Source organism: Cyphellophora europaea (genome assembly GCF_000365145.1).
Source record: "Cyphellophora europaea CBS 101466 unplaced genomic scaffold supercont1.2, whole genome shotgun sequence".
Taxonomy (NCBI): Eukaryota; Fungi; Ascomycota; class Eurotiomycetes; order Chaetothyriales; family Cyphellophoraceae; genus Cyphellophora; species Cyphellophora europaea.
Genome location: NW_008481808.1, coordinates 1,029,922 through 1,041,510, shown reverse-complemented (window position 1 = coordinate 1,041,510; position 11,589 = coordinate 1,029,922). Strand labels below are relative to the sequence as shown.

Here is an 11,589-nt window from a genome sequence, read left to right as displayed (position 1 = left end):
TTAGTCATCGTCGATCAGACCTTGAGGAGACCAGTACTCGGGCTCGGGACATTGATAGTCAATCCATACCAGTGAATCACCCAACAGATCCTCCAGGACTGTCACAGCTCTCGCCTTGTCCCAGTTCAAATTGACCCTCAGCAACGAAACTGTAACACTCCCAAGCAGCTGCAGCACTTCGAGCACTGTTGCCTGATCCGTGTTCAACTCCTTTGGTACACTTCTGATGAATTGCTTTCCAGCAATTGGGATGATCGAGAATCCCGCTCCCAGCGGCCCGAGTGACTTGACCGCTCTCAATATGTCGTCCTCGCTCACCTCCATTCCGCCACCAATCGCCTTGCCTCTTGCCACACTCTCTGCACATTCCTTCACACCCAACAAGCCACCGTTTTCTGTCTTACTTGCTTGACACAGCTCTACCACTCGTACTGCCACGCTAAAGTAAAAGTCGTTCACATCGTGGCCCAGCATCTTCGCCCAAAGCGAATCGGCTTTTTTGCCTCTGACGTAGGATCCAGCAAGGGGATCAACACCGATGGCGTTACACATACGCGCGAACTCGGCCCGGAAGGTCGGATTGGATTTTATGGTGGCCGAATGCTCGAGTGCGAAGTTGTGTAGAAGTGATTGGAAGACTTCCAGCTGCGTTTGAAGACTGGCCGCATTGGCGGTGCGGAGGGTGGTTCCATGTGCAGCATACGATTGCTGCGTCGATGCCAGGTTGGTGAAAGCCCCAAGGCCAACACCTCGCCGGGATGACATCACTGCGCTTCGAATGAATCTAGGACATGAATGTTTGCTCACCTTTATGTGAGGCGGAGGAAGGCAACCACCATCTAAAGTAGTGAGGGTACGCTAGTACTAGACGCGGCGATGGCCAGAATCAGGCGGCGGAGCGGCTGCGGTGGAACTATCCACCGATGAACAAATCTTGGCAAGGTGGACCCCACGATGAAATCTTTTTGGGTCTTGCTTGAACGTTCTTCGACACCACGAGTGCCCTCTTCAACCTCTTCGTCGCCCTTCTCTTTACCAGCGCCCACCGACACAATGCCTAAGCCCGTCGCTAAGTCGTAAGTACCTTCCCGTCTTCACTGATTGGTACTGCAGTCAGATATGGTCCGCAAAACATCGCTGGTATCCTGAACCAGCTCGATATTCCCGATGCCTGCCTAGGAGAACCTGAAAAACCGGTCGCAGTGCTGGGACGTTGAGGCTCGAGATGAGAAACTCTCGTCCTTGAAAGATATACTGCTCAAGGACATTGCGTCGTGAGACCAAAGCTTGAAGCATATCAATCCTGATTCATTTCAGGGCATTGTCAGATGAGGTGCTAGGATGCGCAGGCAGATGGGGAGAAATCTTACAGCTGCCGCCATCAACTCTCACTGATCAAAGACATTTCGTCGAGTTCTACATTTCCAGATCGAGAATGCACCATACGCTGCAGTTCCGACTCGGCGACAAGCCATGCATCGGACCATACTGATGCGACTGTACAGTTCCACTGCCACCAAGGACCAGATCCTGGTGCCAGAGACTCTTCTTAAGAAGAGAAAGAGCCAGGAGAAGGCCCGCGAGCAGCGCAACGCTACTATTGAGAAGAGGAAGACGGTATGTCCCAACAATTTTCATCCACTCCTTGCATTCGGTGATGATACCTACCAACCACGCGGCTAGACTTCGGTCGATGTTGTCGCTTTGTTAACCATCTTTCGGGGCTGAGCAACATAACCCTGCACATATTGCAATCGATCGTTGGCTTCTGGAATTATATTGACTATTCTGCCAGGCCAACAAGGAGAAGCGCAAGGCTATCTTCAAGCGCGCTGAGACTTACGTCAAGGAGTACCGCGATGCCGAGCGTGAGAAGGTTCGTCTCAACCGCCTGAGCCGCCAGAACGGTACCCTCTATGTCGAGGAGCAGCCCAAGCTTGCCTTCGTCATCCGCATCAAGGGTATCAACAAGATCGCGCCTAAGCCTCGCAAGATCCTCCAACTCCTCCGTCTCCTTCAGATCAACAACGGCGTCTTCATCAAGCTTACCAAAGCTACACAAGAGATGTTGACGATTGTCAACCCCTACATTGCCTACGGCTACCCAAACCTGAAGTCTGTTCGCGAGCTCATCTACAAGCGCGGATACGGCAAGATCAACAAGCAACGCGTTGCCCTCACCGATAACCAGCTGATCGAGGATAACCTCGGCAAGTACGGCATTGTCTGCATGGAGGACCTCATCCACGAAATCTTAACTGTTGGTCCCAACTTCAAGCAGGCTTCCAACTTCCTCTGGCCATTCAAGCTGTCCAATCCCAACGGCGGCTTCCGTGCTCGCAAGTTCAGACATTTCATCGAGGGTGGTGACCTTGGTAACCGGGAGGAGAACATCAACGCCCTCATCAGACAGATGAACTAGATGGCAGGCGGCAGATGTGGGCATGAAGCTGATGGCATGAGGTTCTGGTTGACTAAACATGGAGTTGCGGGCGCTTGACAGGCCACTGCCTGCGGTCATCCCGTAAAAAGCATGCTAGCTTCTAGATGGGCATCTGCTCATAACGAAATCCAAATGATATCCTGAATCGCACTGAAACTCTTATTTGACATCCAGTCCTTGTCATCTCGTGTGTATTGGTTCTTTAAATGGTCGAATTGGGAGGCTGGGGCGAGTGGGGATGGATGGACGCCAAGATGGACATTTCGCTTTTAGTCGCGTTGGAGAAACGCGCCTCGCGTTCTTTGGATGCGGTTCCCCACCAACGCGACACGCCTCTTAGTATTCTTCCTTGTTGCTCTCTTTCCTCCTGCACACAACTATGCACTCCTCCTAACATCTTTTACATAGACTAACTGCGAACATCCGTTGACGATGTCTCACCGCAGTGCTCTTGCTGCTCTTAGAGCTGCTCGGGCTGGTGGGAAGTCACGACTGGAGAGTTACCAGATCCAGGACCAGGGAGCCATCTACGATGAGGTCGACGAAGAAGGATACAAGAAGGTCGTTCGAGGTCGTCTGAATCGCGATGATTTCGTCGTTGACGATACTGGCGAAGGCTACGCTGACGATGGTCGCGAGGAATGGCAGAACGAGCGAACATACTACTCGAGTGAAGAGGAAGGCGATGTTCCATTGAAGGGCAAAGCTGCGAAGCGGAAACGCGAAGAAGACCAAGAGAAGATCGAAAAGTCTAACCATAAGATTGCCAACTACTTCAACAAAGGCCCAAACGTGGCCGCTCCGAAGCAAAAGGTAGGATCAACTCAGATCGATACGGGCATTCGCTAACGGTACCAGATCCAAGCTACCGCCGAGGATGAAGCTTTCATGGCCGATCTACTCGGTGAAGTCGACACCAACATCGTCCCTGCGCGATCCTACGGGAAGAAGGCCGTCAAGTCCGAGTCGCGTCGCAAAGTACGCGTTTTGTCGCCGCCATTGACCGACGAACGCAGGAAGCCAGCCAAGTATATACCTCCTGTCACCGAACTAGTCGAAACACCTCCACCGCAATCCGACATGGACGACGCACCCATGGTGTTCGGTGATGATGACGACGCCCCGATGAGCGACCCACTGCCATCTTCACCCATTGCCAAAGCTGTCCAGCGCCGAGCTAAAGTCCAGATCAAAGAAGAAGACGAAGAGGAGGATCTGATGGATGTTGCTCAAGCCGTTGGCCAGGAAGGAGTCTCGGAGAAGAGCATCAACATGAAGGGCAGTAAGCCACCACCAAAGATTAAGCAGCTGCTTTCTCCACAGAGCTCGTCACCTCCCGCACCAGCATCCTCTGATGTGGACGCCTCAACTTGGACCAGCGTTACCAACAATCTGGCTGTAGCCAGCAGCCCTGCCTCTGGTACACACATCTTTGGAAAGATGAAACCATCTGATGCTGTGGAGGAGGATGGCTCCCTTCGCTTCTACTGGCTAGACTATACTGATGTCAACGGCAGCCTCTGTCTCTTCGGCAAGGTCAAGCACAAGCAGACCGGCCAATATCTAAGTGCCTTCGTCAAGGTCGACAACATCATGCGGAAGCTATACTTCCTACCACGCTCTCACAAGTTCCGCAATGGACGCCAGACTGACGATGAGGTTGGGATGGAGGATGTCTACGAGGAAGTAGACGCTCTCATGTCTCGCAACAAAGTCACAACCCGCAAAGTCAAGCCTTGCACACGCAAATACGCATTCGAGCTACCAGACGTGCCAAAAGAGGCAGAATATCTCAAGCTGTTATACCCATACACCAAGAACGGCTTGCCTATGGACCAGTCAGGAGAGACCTACTCACGCGTATTTGGAACAAACACTTCTCTCTTCGAACAGTTTGTCATGTGGAAGAACATCATGGGCCCCTGCTGGCTGAAGATCGAGGATGCCGATTTTACCAGTGTCAACAACGCATCTTGGTGCAAGCTCGAGTGTTCTTCGCCTGATCCGGTTGGAATTTCTGTTGTTCCAGATTCGGAGCAACTGGAGACGCCACGACTCACGCTCATGTCTATGTCGTTTCGTACTCAGATGAACGTCAAGGAGAATAAGCAGGAGATATTGATTGCCAGCGCTAGAGTGTACGAGAATGTCTCTTTGACCGATACCACTTCACCTGAGAAGATGCCATCCAGAACCTTCACCGTTATGCGTCCCTCAGAAGCCAAGTATCCACTTGGCTTCGAGACGATGGCCACCGAGACCATGAGTAAGCAGAACCGGGGAACGTTCATGCTTGAGAGAAGTGAGCAATTCCTTCTCAGCAAATTCCTTGCTCTCTTCGAGAGGGTCGATCCAGATGTCTTGCTAGGCCATCAACTTCAGGAAGTCGACTATAGCATTCTGCTCAGCCGGCTTCGTGAGAAGAAGACACCCGGCTGGCACAGAATTGGCCGCTTGAAGCGACAGGAATGGCCCAAGACTTTTGGCAAGAGCGGTTCCTCGTTTTTCGCCGAGCGAGCGCTAGTTGCTGGTAGATTGATGTGCGATCTTGCCAATGACATGGGCAAATCCCTAATGACAAAATGTCAGCAGTGGAGCTTGACCGAAATGTGCGAGCTGTATCTTGGGCCCAGCAACCCCCGGAGGGAACTAGACAACGAGAGCGCCCTCAAGACCTGGGCCACGACCAAAGACGGCCTGATGAACTACGTTGGTCACTGTGAGGCCGATACTTTCTTCATCGCAGCACTGGCAATCAAGTTGCAAATGCTTCCCCTGACAAAGGTGTTGACGGAGCTTGCTGGCAATTCCTGGGGCCGCACTCTGACTGGTACCCGCGCCGAGCGGAACGAGTACATTCTTTTGCACGAATTTCACCGCAACAAGTACATCTGCCCTGACAAGATCTGGGGAAAGCGCGCGAAGGTCGAAGAAGACAATGAGGACGACGATGCTGCCGACACGAAAAAGAAGGACAAGTACAAAGGAGGCCTCGTGTTCGAACCTGAAAAGGGATTGTACGACAAATTTGTGCTCGTCATGGACTTCAACTCCCTGTATCCCAGCATTATCCAGGAGTTCAACATTTGCTTCACGACAGTTGATCGCAACTCGACAACAGAGAATGACCACGAAGAAAAGGTGCCAGAAGTTCCCCAAGATCAAGCTCAGGGCGTCCTACCGAAGCTGATCGCCACCCTCGTCACTCGACGTCGGGAGGTCAAAAAGCTCATGAAAGATAAGACCGCCACTCCTGAACAGCTCGCTCTCTGGGACACAAAACAGCTAGCCTTGAAGCTCACTGCCAACTCCATGTATGGCTGTCTGGGGTACACTCAGTCTCGCTTTTATGCTCGTCCACTAGCTATGCTCACGACCTTCAAGGGACGTGAGATCCTACGAAGCACCAAAGAGCTCGTCGAAAGCAATCAGCTTCAGGTCATCTACGGAGACACTGACTCCGTCATGATCAACAGCAACGCTGACAGCATCGCTCAGGCGCTCAAGGTGGGCAACGAGATTAAGAAGATGGTCAACGAACGGTACAAGCTGCTCGAAATTGACATTGACAACATCTTCCGACGGCTGCTGCTTCATGCCAAGAAGAAGTATGCTGCGATCAATCTGGCTGAAGTTGATGGCAAATATGTCGACAAGCTAGAAGTCAAGGGTCTCGATATGAGGCGTCGTGAGTACTGTGCGCTGTCGAAAGAGGCTTCACAGCGCCTGTTGAACGAGATTCTGTCTGGAGATGATCCTGAGGTCGTCCTTGAGAAGATCCACGAGTACTTGCGCGAGCTGTCTGAGAAAATGCGCGAAGGCCAGATTCCTGCGCAAAAGTACATCATCTATACGGTAAGTTGACCACGAATGGACGATGGTATGGTACTGATGTTTGCAGAAACTTGGCAAGAATCCAAAGGACTATCCTAATGCAGACTCTATGCCTCAAGTGCAGGTTGCCTTGCGAGAGATTGCTCGTGGCAAGAGTGTCCGCGTCAACGATGTCATGTCGTATATCGTCACAATGGGCAATGATGATACCAAATCATACCCAGCACCGAAGCGGTCATATACGCCTCAGGATGTGCTCAAGAAAGACTCTGGCCTTACTCCGGACATCGAATATTATCTCTACAAGCAGATCTTCCCGCCAATCGAACGTCTCTGTGCGCCATTGCCAGGAACTGACTCTGTGCGCCTTGCGGAATGCCTTGGACTCGATACTCGCAAGTACCAGATCAATAGTTCATCAAGCTCCCAGCAGCAGAAGGCGGAGATCTTCCCGCTAGAGTCGCAGATTCCAGATAGCATCCGCTTTCGCGACGCCGTCCGCCTCAACCTTCGCTGCCGCCGGTGCAAGGAAACATCTGTCTTTGAAGGACTTTGTGAGACTACTACTCAGTGCAGTCCCTCGGGCATCATTTGCAGCAATGCAGAATGCAATCAACCCTTCTCCAAAATCAACATTGTAGCTCAGCTGGAGTCCCAGATTCGAACACAAACATTCCAATACTACGAGGGCTGGCTTCGCTGCGACGATGAGTCCTGCAGCAACCGCACACGGTCCATGTCGGTGTACGGCCACCGCTGCCTCGGCCCTAGCGGCAAAGCGGAAGGCTGCCAGGGACGCATGTCGTACGAGTACAGCGAGAAGCGACTGTACAATCAGCTGCTCTATTTCGCCAGCATATGGGATGTTGAGAAGGCCAAGAACAAGGCGAAGACGCTGAAGGAGTTTGCAGAGGTACGAGATCGAGTCATGGTGCTGGCAGAAACGAACCAGGAGCTTTTTGGACAAGTCAAGGCGATCGTGGATGCTTACCTGAGGAAGTGTGGTAGGCAGTGGGTTGAGATGGATACACTGTTTGGGTTTGCTCTAAAGTGAAACTGGAGTGAAGTAGTGTAGGATTTACATGTTGGTCACGAGTTCCTTGGGATTTTCAATCAGAACCATTCTGGCGTAGGTCATTCATTGGCAAAGGAAATGGAGTTGTAGAGCCATCAGTCGAGCCGTAGATGTACGACAGAGCCAATGACGTCGAAGCCTTTGCGGGCATTTCCATCTTCAGCCTTCTATCTAAATTTGAACCTCATCACTTGGCGAGCAACAAATCAACTATTGAAAAATCAAGCTAAGCATACGGTGCGAACATCAACTGAAAGTCGAGACGCACAACGAGCGAAAAGACGTCAAGTTGCCGGTTGGCGTTGCATCGGCCTGGATCGCCATTATGCCGATGCCGAAGGTCTTGGTCATCGCTGGCTCTGACAGCTCGGGCGGAGCGTAAGTATTGTCTTCTTTTCCCGATGGAGAGAGGGAGCGTTCGTTCTGCAGCTGAGAATCGCGGACGATCGTTGCCACAGCGAACAAAGCTTTCCACCATCACCCTGCATTCCCGGTTCATCACCACGTCAAGATATGGTACTGACATCGCACCAGCGGCCTCGAAGCCGACCAGAAGACGCTCGCCGCGCATGGCTGCTTCGCCATGACAGCGACGACGGCCTTGACGGCACAAAACACACAAGGTGTGCAGGACGTGCATGTAACGCCGCCTGCTTTTGTGGAGAAACAGATCCGGGCCGTGCTGGATGATGGGTTTATGGATGGCGAAGGAGGCATTGTGAAGATCGGTGAGCCTTCACATTGACGGTGGGTGTCTCAAGATTGGTATTGACAAGGTGTGATAGGCATGCTAGCATCGACAGACACAATATCGGCTGTTGCGAACGTCTTGGGTGAGTGTAGAGAGAAACACGGCGAAAAACTGAAGATTGTCCTTGACCCGGTAGGTCACGGCCTTCACGACTCTAGTTTCGATTCTGATTGATTCGCTCCAGGTCATGGTTTCGACATCTGGCCACCAGCTTCTGCCGGGTGATGCTGTCGCCAGCATGCGCAAACTCCTTCTCCCGATGACATACATCCTCACGCCGAATATTCCAGAGGCATTACTACTGCTTCGGGAGGCCCATCCTGACAAAGAAACTGAATTTCGGTCCCCTTCGAATCTGGACGATCTGAAGAACCTTGCTAAGCAGGTCCACGCCCTGGGACCGAAGCATGTTCTCCTCAAAGGCGGTCACATGCCTCTGAACTCGCAGTGTCAGAAGGCCAAGTCCGACGAGGATAAAGAGAAAACAATCGACATTCTCTTCCCTTCAACCAGCAACGATACCGAGTTAGACATTGTAGATTCCCCTTACCAAGCCTCTCCCAACACTCACGGCACAGGCTGCTCCCTCGCATCCGCGCTCGCCGCCCAGCTGGCCTCCAAGCCGTCCCAGTCCTTGTCCACCAGCTCTCGGGCGGCGATAACTTTTGTCTCGCACGGCATCCGGACCTCGACGACCCTCCAACTCTCCAACCGCGGCTCCGGCCCCATCAACCACTTTCACTCTATGCTGCACTCCCCTTTCCCCCGTGGTCACTTCGTCGACTACCTCCTCTCGCACCCGCGCATCGTCCCCATCTGGCAGCAGTACGTTCACCACCCGTTCGTGGCCAAGCTCGCCGCCGGCACGCTCGACGTCGACGTCTTCAAGAACTACATGACGCAGGACTACCTGTACCTGACGCACTTCGCGCGCACCTACGGCATGGCGGCGTACAAGAGCCAGAGGATCGAGGACGTGGTGCGCGCGAGCGAGATCGTGCTGCACATCCGACGGGAAATGGAGCTGCACCTGACGTACTGCGGGGAATTCGGGGTGAGTCGCGACATGATCGAGAAGACGGAGGAGAGCGTGGCGTGCACGGCGTACGCGCGCTACGTGCTAGATGTGGGCCATGCGGGGGATCTGCTGGGGCTCTATGTCGCGCTCGCGCCCTGTCTGCTGGGCTACGGGGAAGTGGCGCGCAGGCTGTACAGGGACCCGGCGAGCAAGAGGGAGGGGAATCGGTATTGGCGGTGGGTGGAGAATTACGTGGCTGAGGACTACTGCGAGGCGGTGGGCAAGGGCAGGGAGGTCATTGAGCGGGAGGCCGAGAGATTGGGCGTTGGGGCTGGGAGTGCGAGGTTGGAGGAGTTGGTCGAGGTGTTTGCCAGAGCAACGAGGCTCGAAGTCGGGTTTTGGGAGGAAGGAGCACATACACCTGTTGGAGGGGGGAGCAGGTGAAGCATTTGGTAGATTAGGGAGGGGGGGTTAAGGAAGGGCGGGCTGTGGCCGTTGAGTCCCAGTCCATATTGCCTACAGCTGAGGCGAACGTTGTAGGTGGTGGCGGGTTTGACGGAAACTTGAGGCCTACGGCTGTCTAATGTCCAAGCGGCCTATGCAACAGCATGCTGAGGCCTGTGAAAGCTCCCAGATGTTGTTCTGTGCGCATAACACTGCTGAATACCGTAAAATGTCGATTAAACGAAGAAGATAGAAGTTGTCTTCAGGTTCAGGCTGTAATAGCGCCTAGCCAAGCGCCGCCACAACTGGGTACCTAGGTACAATACCAAGCTGCGCAGCTTCCGCCGGTCAATCTTACGCTTTCATGCTTGAGTCGCACCACCGCAGCACAGGTGTGAGCTTTGATCACCTGGTAGTCGTACTGTGCAAGGCAACAACGATGATGACCTGCATCGACCTCTGGTCCAGGCGGGACAGGAAAGAGAGGACAGACAAAAGCAAACCTAAACAGAACTCTTTTCGTGCAGTGCAGAAAGGTAAAGACAAACCAGTCGGCCCTTATCCCTTGTCCCTTCTGCGCTGAGTCCTGGTTTCCGAGAAACGATGAGGCATGGTCCCGTCCTCGCGCGGTGCGTAAATGCCATGTTTGGGGCCGTGATGATTGAACTCAATCGAAAACCTTGCAGCAGATGTCGGCTGCATGAACTTACAGCTGCATCATCGGGAGCCGTGGTTGGGGAAGTCGCCGGAAGCGCCTGGTGAAGAGGCAAAAATCAAACCAAAAAGGCAAAACAATGAGAAATGATGGCGTTGATATCAAACGAGGAATGCAGGGGCATTTACTCTAAGCGACCTCCCCTTGGTCATCGCATCGTCGGGCGTTGCCTACCTGTGTTGTGTGTATGTGTGTCCGGCCTCGTGATCGATATAATCCACAGTACTCCGTATAAGCCGCTTTGCTTCCGGTGATGGTGGTGAGGGGTGGCACGTTGCTTCCCGAAATTGTTGCCTGGCCTCAACAAACTGGTGACGAGCGTGTCTGCTGTGATATAGCTTCGCTCTAGGACATAGGGTTTCGTGACTTGTACGAAGTACGTCTTTCACCAAGGAGATGGCTTCCGACACGAGGCATGCCGGGCCTTTGAACCTTGCCAAATTCCGTAAACTCAAAGCCTCGTAACCGCGAAACCCACATTCTCCGGATGGCTCGTGTCTGGGTCACGTTGTGGCAACCAACGTAGAGCTCGAAAAGCACAGGAAGAGCGGGAGGACGAGCAAAGTACTCCGCCTGCGCAAGGGGGAAAACTCAATTTCAGATCTGTATGCATGTTCAGCTGGCTTTGCTTTTCTGGACAACACATGCAGCAGCACCTTGTATCGTGATACGGAGAAACGCGTTACGCCATGGAAACACCTACTTGGCGGTGTTTGCATGCTGCTCTCTAGCGTCGCCTGAGCAAAGTTTCAGGGTCGGTACAAGTACGCTCGTGCGGCATTGCATTGGCATGACGTCCTCCAGAAGCTGCTGTGCTTTGGTTGAACGAACGTGTCCATGCTAGTCAATGTTTGCTTGGTCCACTGGGGGACTGAAGCTACCGGCACTGCAACGGGACACGGCAGCGGTGTGCGCAATACGGTAAGGTGGTGGTTGATCAGTCGCGCGATGTGGTGCACCCAATGATGATGGCTACTGAATTCGCATAACGAGATAGAGTTGAGGGACTGGCGCTGGCGGAAAGCGAAGGTCTAGAGTACTGCGGCGTGTCCCGTATAGGCGCTTTTAGGTTTGCCTAGGCACTTGTTGCAAGCCGGCTGTGAATCCAAGCTGGGACCCATGAAGGAGGTGGATTACGACTACCGGCATGTGGGAGCTTACTGCAAAGTGTTCTCGCTAGCAGCGTGGGAGCGTGGTCCGTGGCCGATCTCGATGACAAGCATACTTTGGGGGAAACCTTTGTGCTGTAGCCTGCGATCTCAGACCCACGGCAAGGCTCAAGGTTTGGAAAGTCGCGGGCGAGTCGGTC

General features: G+C 53.2%; 4 protein-coding genes across 4 annotated transcripts; 3 read left to right on the top strand and 1 right to left on the bottom strand.

Moving 5' to 3' along the window:
• Nucleotides 1-765, bottom strand: HMPREF1541_01884 (uncharacterized protein; the record flags this gene model as incomplete). The annotated part of the gene is made up of 1 exon (XM_008716240.1): nt 1-765. One exon carries the CDS (start codon nt 763-765, stop codon nt 1-3), a length of 765 nt encoding a protein of 254 aa, XP_008714462.1.
• Nucleotides 766-1,473: 708 nt separating this feature from the next.
• Nucleotides 1,474-2,422, top strand: HMPREF1541_01883 (60S ribosomal protein L7; the record flags this gene model as incomplete). Its single annotated transcript, XM_008716239.1, has 2 exons — nt 1,474-1,617; nt 1,796-2,422. The coding sequence occupies 2 exons, from the start codon at nt 1,474-1,476 to the stop codon at nt 2,420-2,422; spliced, it is 771 nt and encodes a 256-aa protein (XP_008714461.1).
• Nucleotides 2,423-2,875: 453 nt separating this feature from the next.
• HMPREF1541_01882 (uncharacterized protein) lies at nt 2,876-7,331 on the top strand (the record flags this gene model as incomplete). The annotated part of the gene is made up of 3 exons (XM_008716238.1): nt 2,876-3,256; nt 3,302-6,298; nt 6,345-7,331. 3 exons carry the CDS (start codon nt 2,876-2,878, stop codon nt 7,329-7,331), a joined length of 4,365 nt encoding a protein of 1,454 aa, XP_008714460.1.
• A 346-nt stretch (nt 7,332-7,677) lies between these two features.
• HMPREF1541_01881 (phosphomethylpyrimidine kinase) lies at nt 7,678-9,565 on the top strand (the record flags this gene model as incomplete). Its single annotated transcript, XM_008716237.1, has 4 exons — nt 7,678-7,730; nt 7,887-8,080; nt 8,138-8,235; nt 8,288-9,565. 4 exons carry the CDS (start codon nt 7,678-7,680, stop codon nt 9,563-9,565), a joined length of 1,623 nt encoding a protein of 540 aa, XP_008714459.1.
• Between the last annotated feature and the right edge of the window lie 2,024 nt (nt 9,566-11,589).